This window comes from Schistocerca serialis, chromosome 3 (assembly GCF_023864345.2).
Source record: "Schistocerca serialis cubense isolate TAMUIC-IGC-003099 chromosome 3, iqSchSeri2.2, whole genome shotgun sequence".
Classification (NCBI taxonomy): domain Eukaryota; kingdom Metazoa; phylum Arthropoda; class Insecta; order Orthoptera; family Acrididae; genus Schistocerca; species Schistocerca serialis.
In genome coordinates this window covers 234,447,617-234,459,873 of record NC_064640.1, presented here as the reverse complement: position 1 = coordinate 234,459,873, position 12,257 = coordinate 234,447,617, and the positions used below count along the sequence as shown (strand labels likewise).

Genomic DNA, 12,257 nt, shown 5'->3' with positions numbered 1-12,257 from the left:
TTTCTCAGGATCTATGCACCCAAATTGCGTGTAAATGTAATCAAATGTCAGTTCTAGCATAATATATTTGTCCAATGAATACCCGTTTATCATCTGAATTTCTTCTTGGCGTAGCAATTGTAATGGCCAGTAGTGTACAAACAGGTAACTTCATTTGTGTAGACCTCGCAAGTTATGACGGCTAACAAAGCTCATCGAATGCTTTGGTAACGTCCATCGGGATGGCTGCAGCGTATTTGTCGTAACTACTGTGAACGGTTTGAAATGCTTGATTACTTATTTATTTTCTACTTTCTTTTATTCTGTCATCTAGAGACAAGAACAGACCAAATGTTGCATGTCAATTGGTATAAAGGGTGTCGCTGCTAACAGTCGTCAGGCGCGTTTCCTCTAATGTTTCACCAGATATTTGCAGTTACGTTATTGCAAAGTGCAGCTGGAGTCAGTCCAAACAAATACTTCTCTTCACGTCTTTCATACAACGCCCAACGTCGACGGGAAGCATCGGTTTGTTTTCCGTTGCAAAGAAAATAATTTTTAAATCGTAATTTGACGTACTCATTCCACAAAGCGCTCCTAAATTAGTTTAATGCGATATTCATTTTGCCGACGTATATTTATGGGATCCGTAAAACACGAAGATTGACGAGAACTCCGGCAGCGACAGTACCGCCATGCAGAAGCGCTGTTTGGTTCCAAATAGCTCTGAGCACTATGGGACTTAGCATCTGAGGTCATCAGTCCCCTAGAACTTAGAACTACTTAAACCTAACTAACCTAAGGACATCACACACAGCCATCCCTGATGCAGAATTCGAACCTGCAACCGTAGCGGTCGCGCGGTTCCACACTGAAGTGCCTAGAACCGCTCGGCCACACCGGCCGGCAGAAGCGCTGTTTAGTCGCTGCTGGAGCACTAGATTACTCTTCATGTTTTATTTCCCCTGTTAATACACATCGACAAAACGAATATAGCACTAGACTAATCTGGGACCTCTCTGTCGGATGAGTACGTGAAATTTCGATTTAAAAATCATTTTGCTTGTAACGGGAAATAAACCAACGCTTTCTGTCGAAACTGGGCGTCAAGTGAGAGAGGTAATGAGCAATATTTGTTTGGGCTGACTCTAGCTACACATTACAAGAACGAAACTGCAAATATCTGCTGAAACACCAGAGAAATTGCGCCTGACGACCCATAGAAGAGACACCCGGTACATAAATATAACACAATATTTTAACATAAAATTTTTCTTATTCCTTATTATGCTATACACCAGTATATTACCAAAGACGTTGTCCGTCTCCGGTAGCTGAGCGGTCAGCGCGACAGAAATGTCAATCCTCAGAGCCCGGGTTCGATTCCCGGCTGGCTCGCGGATTTTCTCCGCCCCGGACTGGGTGTTGTGTTGTCCTAATCATCATCATTTCATCCACATCGACACGCAAGTCGCCGAAACGGCGTCAAATCGAAAGACTTGCACCCGGCGAACGGTCTACCCGAAGGGAGGCCCTAGTCCAGGGCTTCACAACATACGTGCTCGCAGAGCGGAAAGTGGGGAGAGTCACGTGGGGCACACAACAGCTGCCGCCAGTCAATGTAAATCCGCGGCCACCTGCAGGGATATCACTCACGAATTATTACTGCGACAAATGAAACAAATAAAGGAGAATGTACACGTGCTACATAATTTTATTAGCTTAGTGTATGCCTCTACATTCGTATTAATTTGTGAACTGTTACACAATAAAAGGTGTCACTGAAGTGTGGGATTCTCTGTTATCTTGTACTTTTTGCCCTTTACAATTGCGTCTATGTTCGGAGTAATTATTCTTGTGCATCGTAGGCGCAGCGTGCAGTTTAAATTTCGATCAGACAATGCGTTTGGTCGGCCGCGGTGGTCTCGCGGTTCTAGGCGCGCAATCCGGAACCGCGCGACTGCTTCGGTCGCAGGTTCGAATCCTGCCTCGGGCATGGATGTGTGTGATGTCCTTAGGTTAGTTAGGTTTAAGTAGTTCTAAGTTCTAGGGGACTGATGACCATAGCTGTTAAGTCCCATAGTGCTCAGAGCCATTTGAACCATTTGACAATGCGTTTCTCAGGCGCGTCTTGTTACATTTCATTGCAGATAACAGTTATTCACAAACATACATGGAACCGAACATTGATATTATTGTAGCCGCCAGTTTGTGCAAATTAGTAAATCTATCCTGAGGAAAGTGTCTGTAAAATTCCAAAATGTTTTTCTTGTTCTGAAATTTGTCTCTGTATTCTCTGTCACACTGCAGGTCAATAATTTCTAGTTGCAGCTCAGGACTAATCTCTTCAATATTCGCTGAATATGGAGAGGAGAACAGATCAGAATCACTGTCTAGTGCTGTCAAATCTTGAAAGCGTTGATCAAATTGTTCCTTAAGGGCAACTAAACTATGTGAATAATCTTCACAGTCTTTGTGAACATCTTGCATGGATGATAATTTAGGAAAATGAGCTAGGTTTCCTGTTTCCAGCTGACTCACCCAAAGTGTCAATTTCATTTTAAAAGCTCGTATTCGATCTATGAAATGAGTAATTAGCAGATCTTTACCTTGTAGTGAAATGTTCAAAGCATTCAGATGGCTAGTTAAATCTGCTAAGAACGCGAGATCACATTTCCATGAAGGCTCTTTCAATTCAGGAACACACATGTTATTTATTTCCATGAACGTATTTATCTCATCTAATAGGCAAAAATTCGATTTAATAATTCGCCACGACTAAGCAAGTGGACCTCGCTGTAATAAGGCAGGCTACCATACTGGCTTTCTACATCCTCAAGAAAGCTTTTAAATTGTCTGTGTTGTAGCCCATGCTTCCTTATATAATTGGTTGTACGAATAACAACACTCATCACATTTTTTAGAGTGATACTCTTTGCACATAAGTTTTCCTGGTGGATCACACAGTGAACGCCCCTTATTTCATTCGGCACGGTCTAGTAGTTTGTACGAATGTAGACTTTACTATCGGAAAGATCCTAGTCATTAAGCATTTGACTGGGCTGAAAGTGCTAGTAATTCTTCCAAATCCTTTTTGGATAGAAATTTCCATAGTTTTTGCATTTTCTCCTTCAACAGCGCAACGAAACCTAATTTTTTCCCTGTCATCGCTGGTGCACCGTCTGTAGACACTGAAACTAAAGAAATCCACGACAATCCTATATTTTCAACACTTTCTTTAACACTACTTAAAATATCACCTCCGGTTGTAGTGTTCTTCATGGCTACTACATCGAGGAGCTCCTTCCTCACCTGAAGATCTCTATTAACACCTCTAATAAATATGGAAAGCTGCGCTGTTCCAGTGATATCAACACTTTCGTCCAGAGCTAGAGAATACGCCATAAAATCTTTATAGATATTTGCAAGCTGGCTCTGGACGTCATCTGCCATGCCCTGTACGCGACGCATAATGGTCATGTCAGATAATGGCACAATCTGAAACTGTTCAACTTGAGATGGACACAAATTTCCGCTGCAACTACCAAACATTCTTTTATTAAATCACCATCAGTGAAGGGGCGCAGGTATTTTGCTAAAAACAAAGCAATTTTATAGCTCACTCTGAGAGCTGCCTCAGTTGATTTTTCTTTGTCATCCAGATCTTCTTCGGATAGCTTCCTTTTTAGTTTCATAACTTCCTGTGCACGATCTGGTCCATCACATTTTCCACTTCCGTAGTCTTCCGCGTGGTACGACATGTAATGTCGCTGCAAATTAAATTTCCTAAAAGAATTCAGCGTTTTGTGACATACTAAACATTTTGCAACACCATCTTTTTCTGTAAACAGATACAATTCCTCCCAATGGGGGTTGAACTGCGAAAGCATGGTTGGGGTTACACAACGGCGACTTGACATGATTCTTAACCAGCGAAGTGACTGTTAGAGCTGATCGTAGCACTTTTAACGTTACACAGTCGGCGCGAATTCAATAGGCACGCTGCGGTCCTATTCATACATGCGCGCGCATTTCCCCTCCCTCCCCTCCCTCCTTACTCGGCGACCTTGCACCTGCTCGCGAGCACGTGCCTGAGCAGACGCGAGTACTCAAAACCGGCCAGTTGATAAGCCCTGCCCTAGTCGCTCGACATTTACCAAAGACGTTCCTGTCCTGTCAAATGGCATCGTCCCAGATGATGAGCTCCAGGGTGCCGATTGCTCAACATTCACGTGTTTTGTGGTGCGTTGTTGTTGTTGTATTTTCAGTAAACGGCTGAGATATGGACCATGTCCCGAGAGGTAATATATTGCTCCCTTAGGCGGAGAGAAGTATGACGTTCTTCATCTTTCTTTTATGTTAACAAGTAACTGGTTTCTGCCCTGTCTCAGATTTCTTGTCACATTCTATCAGCGTATGCCTTCCTTCTTCGATATGATCCTTGCGCCCACTATCTCCGTTAACCTTATCATATTCGTCATTTTTGAGGCAATATTGTGCACCTCTCTCTTACTGTTAAGTCCAGTGGTAGCAAGTTTAGTATCACCAGGAACAACTGGTGTTATTCTACACGCTCCTATCAGGTGCAGGAGTAATATTCTCGGTACCCTCCGAAGAATCTGTCCTCTCTTTACTGTTCTAAATCTACCTCCGACCCGTAGCCCACAATAGCAATTTATATTGCGTTGTGGTACGTTTTTATTGAGCTTAGAGGCAGCTGAAAGCTTCTTTGATCGATTTATGCTAATTTTTCATGAATTTCATGCCTCTCTGGCAAACGATTACCACGTGTGCATGAAAGTTTTGATTTTCATCGATGAGTATACCAAGGTGGATACTTCTTTCCTCGTCACAGGTTTGTCATTTATTCTGATTGTGGGATTTCTCGGTATTGATAATATTGATTCTAGTACCACATAAACTGTTTAATGTTTGCCGTAATTAATTTATTTTCTATGCTCCAGCCGCTAGGTGATTCAAGAACTTGCATACAATTATGTTCTAATTTAGCCCTTGTGTTGGCAGACACTACAATTAGCAGTTCATCTGCGTCGGCTATGCAGCCTCTAGTGGCTGTCATACAGTGAAGCTGGTTCACTAGTGGTTCTGTGTCAACATCCCAGAACTCTGAACAACAAACAGTGCCCTGTGGGCAGCCTTTGGTGACATGTTTCACAATTTTCTTTCCAGAGTGTTCCAATTCACTGCCTGTCTGTGCAATAATCTTCTAGGCTGTTGTAGAGACATTCGGTCTACTTAAATCTTTGGAATAGGTCAGGCCACTATAAATTATTGAACCTCCCAGCTACAGCCACCATTATGCTGTAGTGACTGGGAGTGTGACGTTTACTGTGTGGAGGAAACGGCAATGCGAAGTCAGAAAGTAATGCTGTCTCCTTCGCCATGACGTGGGTTGAGAGTAGTTGTGGCGAGTGGACGTGAGCGGCTGCCACTAGTAAGGCATCGCTAATTGAATTAGAGTTACGTACAAAGGTATGGCTGCCTCAGCAGGAGAGGCCATCGACCGGGGGATAATGTAGTGAGCCGCCGAGAACTCCACAGGGCACTCAAACTGTAGCTCCCAGTATGAGCGATATCGAAGTCGTGCGCCCACTCTGGGCGGTGATCGGCGTCGATGGAGGCCTCCAGGAACAGTCTCCAGCTCTAAGTTATCTGCTGATGGAGGTGGCAGTGGTTGGCATCACATACACACCCAGATATGGCCGTATACAGAGAATGTCGGCGAGCATCTCAGAGTGAGATATAAATATTTACTTGTTCTTCACATTACATCTCATTATCTAGAAAGCTAACATAGGCCAAACAGTCATATTTTTGTGAATGGTAATAAATGTATTTATTAATTGTTTGCTAATGGTATTTACAAATATTTAAAAAATATGCTAATCCTACAAAAATACTGTTACTACAATTATTCTCTGCCACTAAAAAGCTAAAATTAAAAAAAAATAACCGTAACTATTTACCCAATCATTAATAGTACTTTAGTACTACAGATTCTATTCTTTTTATGCTCATTTATTAGGGTGCATCTAAACTGTTCATATTTGTTTCCGCTGCTGGATCTGCTCTCATACTGCCCCTGTCAACAGCTACTGTCTGCTGGATTCCTTGTTTTATCAGTCGCACCAACAAAACGTAGAATCTTGAAAAAAAAATTCTTTTTGATGGGTTGGTTGGGTTGTTTGGGGGAGGAGACTAGGCAGCGAGATTAGGGGTTAGGGATGGACGGGGAAGGAAGTTGGCCGTGCCCTTTCAAAGGAACCATCCCAGCACTTGCCTGGAGCGATTTAGGGAAATCACGGAAAACCTAAATCAGGATGGCTGGACGCGGGACTGAACCGTCGTCCTCCCGAATGCGAGTCCAGTGTGCTAACCACTGCGCCACCTCGCTCGGATTTCTTTTTGAGAGTGAAAGTCTGATTTAGGGGTATGTTTATGAGATTCTGCTGGCGAGTAATTCTCCAAAAGCAGCACCCCCACCCCAGAAGACAACAGGCTAAACCAGCTGAGTATCCCCACTGACAGGCGATTAATTCATTCGTTCTGCTCTTCTTGTGTAGTCAGCTTTTGAAGGAGCCTACCAGAGATGTAGTATAGCTCAACTTCACCCTCCAGAGGCGCTTGCTAGCATTTTCGGCCTCGTCAGCTGTCTGAATTACCGCTCTTGCTCTCTGAATACGTCTTCTTACTTCATAGTGCGTGGTCGCCACAATGACGCATCTCTTTCTCTCTCTCTACGACATCATTTTGTTGCAGTGACATCAGGCAGTTCAGTGTCCCAGACTAGGGCGTTGCTCAACAATGCCTATAACATACTCGTATACAGAGCGAGGTGGCGCAGTAGGTAGCACACTGGACTTGCATTCAGGAGGACGGCAGTTCAAACCCGAGTCTGGCCATCCTGATTTAGGTTTTCCGTGATTTCCCTAAATCACTTCAGGCAAATGCCAGGACGGGTCTTTTGAAAGGACACGGCTGATTTCCTTCCCCGTCTTTCCCTAATTCGAGCTTGTGCTTCATCTCTAACGACCTCGTTGTCGACGGGACGTTAAACACTAATCTCCTCCTCCTCCGCCGCCTGTAACATACTTGTAAACATTAAATACAGGTTCAAATGGCTCTGAGCACTATGGGACTTAACTTCTGAGGTCATCAGTCCCCTAGAACTTAGAACTACTTAACCCTAATCAACCTACCGACATCATATACATTCATGCCCGAGGCAGGATGCGAACCTGCGACCGTAGCGGTCGCGCGGTTCCAGACTGTAGCGCCTGGAACCGCTCGGCCACCCCGGCCGGCTCATTAAATACAGGAAGGGGAAGAAAAAGGAAAGGGTAGATGGGAAATCGTGATGGCTAGCCACACAGGGCATTATGGTAATGCAATGGTGAAAGCTGAAAATGTGTGCCGGACTGGGATTCTAAAACCGGGTTTACCGCTGTTCCTGAGTGGTTGCCTTAACCGCTTCGGTCATCAGGACACGGTCCCTGACAGAGTCAAATTTCCAGCGTATCGCAGGTTGAAATGTAGCGTCCCTCGCCCACTGAACGCATTGCACTCAAATCCTGATTCCCGTAGGAGGTCAGGCTACATTTGTGCATTGGCTCTGAAACAAATGTCGAGGAGCCATCCCCCTCTTTTTCAGAATTGTGTACATCTCAGCGGTATCTGTTCTGTCGGGCATTTATGACAGAATAGCTATTACTCATCCTTTGAGATTTTCACAGGATGCATTGCGTGATTTATTGCGTCCTCGGTGGATTTCGCTTCCTCTAACTGAACCGCAATTAAAAATTTCTATCCAAAAAGGATTTGGAAGAATTACTAGCACTATCAGCCCAGTCAAATGCTTGATGACTAGGATTTTTCCGATAGTAAAGTCTACATTCGTACAAACTACTAGACTTCAAACAGTAAAACTGCTTCTAGAGAACACCAAAACAATATATTCGCCTAAGGGTGAAGCAGCACATCTCAAACCCAATATACTGTGATACGGCCACACTACTCCGGGATGTATAAGACAGGCAGATTGCGGCAATTTCGATAAAATTGATGACGATGGAGACACTTGCTCATCTCCTCTGAAACTATAAAATTTTACTGGAGATCATCCTACGTTGTTCTGTGTACCTTTAAGAACAAGCAGCAGTTTATCAGAGGCTGCTGGGTCAACGAAGAGTATTTAGCGTTTGTAAGAACGAGCAAGCCACTCCCGTTTTAAAGAACGGTCGTCGGACAAATGCGCGTATACAGGATGATACCGTGATGATGTTACAGGCTTTCAGGAATGATGGAGAATGGTAAATGCATCATTCTGAGGTAAGAGACCCTGGCCCGGAAAGCTACAAACAATAATCGTTCTTATACCTCCGACAGTGGAATACAGCTACCGGCACTCTTGTTGCTAAGAATGTGGAGGTGGTAATATAGACCAAAACAAGAAGAAACATGTCTAGTAAACACGACACCTAAAACACATACCTTAAGAGGTATGAGCACTTGCTTATCTTCGGTACTGTGAAACACATCTCTTCTACTGAACTAGTGCCTACAGCCTTTAACGTACGTATTTTAGAGATTATATCTATTGAACACTTTTTTCTTTTCTTTTGGTCCATACTACCTCCTCCAAAAACACGGAAACCAAAGACTTTGCAGAGGAAGACATGTGTTTTATAGTATCAAAGATCGACAAGTGGTTATAGGTATTAAGGTATGCATTTTAGAGCCCATATTTACTACACATTGTGTTCTTGCTTTGCTCCTCTGAAAGTCGCCTACCCTACAGTCTTAGCAACGACAGTATCGTTATATGTATACTTATGTCAGAGGTACCAAACGGTTTTCACTTATAACGTTCGACTCGATCGTTTCCGGACCAGGGCCATTTACCACAGATTTACACATTTTCCCCTCTCCACCATCCTTGAAACCTTGTAACACCATCACGGAGTTACCCTGTAAACAGTTGACGTCACTCTATTTTAGAATTACGGATGATTAATATGCGCAGAACAAGGAGTTTACTGCTGTACTGGATACGGGTTTTGAACTTTCAGTCTTATCAGAACCCACATTAGAGATAGTAAACTGTGAACAATACCACTGTTGTCACTACAAGGCGTCACTGTCCTGAATGCTGTTGGAAGAAGAAGAGAGCCGACTACAAAGCAGGCCAGGGTTGCGTTAGTGATAGAGGACGAACTGATCAAACAGGACATGTTTGTGATGCCTCGATTATGCGCTCCCGTCATTCTTGGATGGGTGTGGTTTCTCAACTCCAAGGTGAAGCATCGTATACAGTGTGATTCTTAATAACGTTTAAGAACCTGGAAGCGATATAGATGACGCCGAGATAAGTAATTTAATATAAGACACTCTGTGCCTCAAATGTTGGGAAATACTCCAAAAGCTGATGACAAATATTGAAAATTTGACGTCACAAGATGACGTATCTCGCCGCACGTGTAGCGCTTGGGCTTGTCGAACCCACCCTCGCCGGTAGGCGGCAGTGCTACACACCCGCCCCCTATGGTACTCTTTTTTTTGGAACACCTTTTGCAAATGTGATCTGTTCTGAAAGTTACAAAATTTTAGTCCTCTCTGTAACCAAGCAAAAACTGTTTTTATGTTTTGCTGCTTTCCGTTTGTCCCTTCTCTTCTTGTTTACAGACATTATTTAGTAAAGAAAACATAGGCCATTTTCTGGTAGCGATGCAATTCCGAAGCTTGTACTCATTTACTTTTGACGCAATACGCTAGTTTATTGTTGTACTGTAGTTTGCAATAAACCAGGGGAGAGCGGCAAACCAGTGAATAAAATAATAAAAATTACTTCAATTTCAACAGGTAATTGTCTAATCCAACACAAAATAATACTTCCTGCCACACACAAGGCTCGAACTCTGAAACTCACGCGCTATAGTCATGCACGTAAGCCTGGAGCCGCACTGAAGTGAATACTTTGTTGGGATGATTAGGTGAGACATACAAATAGGCTCTACCGCTGCGCTTGCTGCGAGGTGCGTCACCTGGTGACGCCACACGTTCCACATTTGTCATCCATTTTTCGGATACTTCCGATATTTGATGCCCCATGTGTCTTATATTAAATTATTTGGCTCTGCGTCGTCAAGTCGCTTCGGATGTTTGTAAACGTTAAGGGGACCACACCCTGCTTATCTAACCCATGTTAATTTAGGCAAGTATTTGACCCATTTCTGAAAAAAACTATTTAATGCAGGACCTTAATATTTTTACTGTATGTTACATGATGCTAATAGAGTCAACTGTACTATAATCTACTTTATCCATTTTATAGTTTTTAAGAAATACTTTTTAAAATTAATATTAAGTTCTTTCTGCAGAAATTATTTTTTTGTAAACTTCCTAATGGGGGAACATTAATGAATGTAGTACCAGAGGTGGCTTTTTATGTTTTGCAGAGTCTCTGAAAATTCCATTCATTTATCTATGATAGTTTCTGATATAATGGGGCATATGTACTGAAAATTTTAGTTTGCGGGAAATTGGCTTCAAAGAAAAAACTTTTGAAATTTGTTACTTACGTCTGCATCTACATCTACATTTATACCTCGCAAGCCACCCAACGGTGTGTGGCGGAGGGCACTTTACGTGCCACTGTCATTACCTCCCTTTCCTGTTCCATTCGCGTATGGTTCGCGGGAAGAACGACTGCCGGAAAGCCTCCGTGCGCGCTCGAATCTCTCTAATTTTACATTCGTGATCTCCTCGGAAGGTATAAGTAGGGGGAAGCAATATATTCGATACCTCATTCAGAAAAGCACCCTCTCGAAACCTGGACAGCGAGCTACACCGCGATGCAGAGCGCCTCTCTTGCAGAGTCTGCCACTTGAGTTTGCTAAACATCTCCGTAACGCTATCAGGCTTACCAAATAACCCTGTGACGAAACGCGCCGCTCTTCTTTGGATCTTCTCTATCTCCTCCGTCAACCCGATCTGGTACGGATCCCACACTGATGAGCAATACTCAAGTATAGGTCGAAAGAGTGTTTTGTAAGCCACCTCCTTTTTTGATGGACTACATTTTTTAAGGACTCTCCCAATGAATCTCAACCTGGTCCCCCCTTACCAACAATTAACTTTATATGATCATTCCACTTCAAATCGTTCCGCACTCATACTCCCAGGTATTTTACAGAAGTAACTGCTACCAGTGTTTGTTCCGCTATCATATAACCATACAATAAAGGATCCTTCATACAATAAAGGATCCTTCTTTCTATGTATTCGCAATACATTACATTTGTCTATGTTAAGGGTCAGTTGCCACTCCCCCACTCCCTACGCCAAGTGCCTATCCGCTGCGGATCTTCCTGCATTTCGCTACAATTTTCTAATGCTGCAACTTCTCTGTATACTACAGCATCATCCGCGAAAAGCCGCATGGAACTTCCGACAGTTATAGTTGATTAAAACTGTCCTGCTGCATATAATGGCCCTTCTGTGGCCTCTAGCAGATCTTCCAGCTTCTTTTTCACCGTCCTGGATGTTTGTCTTGCTTTCTTGGCCATATTAGATGCAGACCGGTCTGCATCGGCTATCCTCATTTTATCGAAATGTTGCAGCCCAGTGATCATAATTTCACCAAGATTAATTCCCAGCTTTTTCAGTACCCAACAATTTCCAATATTACCACAACTGGATGAAATAACAGCATCATGAACTCCTAGTTTCATTGTATGCATGCCTACAAATACAGTTTTAGGAAGGGGGTTCCAAATTATGGTGTTGAAACATACATTTGGGTTCTGTGTCTGCCCATGCAGACATTTCTTTAGAAGGTCCGGATGAGCCATGTCTCTGAAAATAGGTATAATTGCTGTAATAATAGCAGCACGAAGAGAATGCTGGTGAGAATAAGTTTCGCCAGTTGCCTGAGCCCTACTGTCTTTGCACCACGAATTTTCTCTTGATGGACACAATCCATGACATGGCTTATCATCAGTAGAGGACTTATGGAAGAATATGGCCCAAACATCTCACTTCACTGCCTCCAGATTTTCCTTACTTCTCCTAATTGCCTCTCCATAGTATACCTGCAAGTTTTCTGTTTTAGTTAACCGACCCTGTCCGGTCAACAGTTTTCCATCTTCTAATTGAAATCATGTTGTTTACAAGCAGCAGAAACAAAAGAATAAATAATACCGACCATCGCATTCCAAGGATAGCCAACACACTCGGGAGTAAAAAAAAAAAAAAAAAAA

At 43.1% G+C, this 12,257-nt stretch overlaps 1 protein-coding gene across 1 annotated transcript in view; it reads left to right on the top strand.

Moving 5' to 3' along the window:
* Window positions 1-5,513: 5,513 nt before the first annotated feature.
* Window positions 5,514-12,257, top strand: part of LOC126470769 (zinc transporter 2-like) — a 486,307-nt gene continuing 479,563 nt past the window's right edge. The window contains exons 1-2 of the mRNA XM_050098774.1: window positions 5,514-5,518; window positions 5,582-5,735. Of these exons, the coding sequence (XP_049954731.1) occupies window positions 5,514-5,518; window positions 5,582-5,735 (159 nt within the window). The remainder of the gene's footprint in view (window positions 5,519-5,581; window positions 5,736-12,257) is intronic.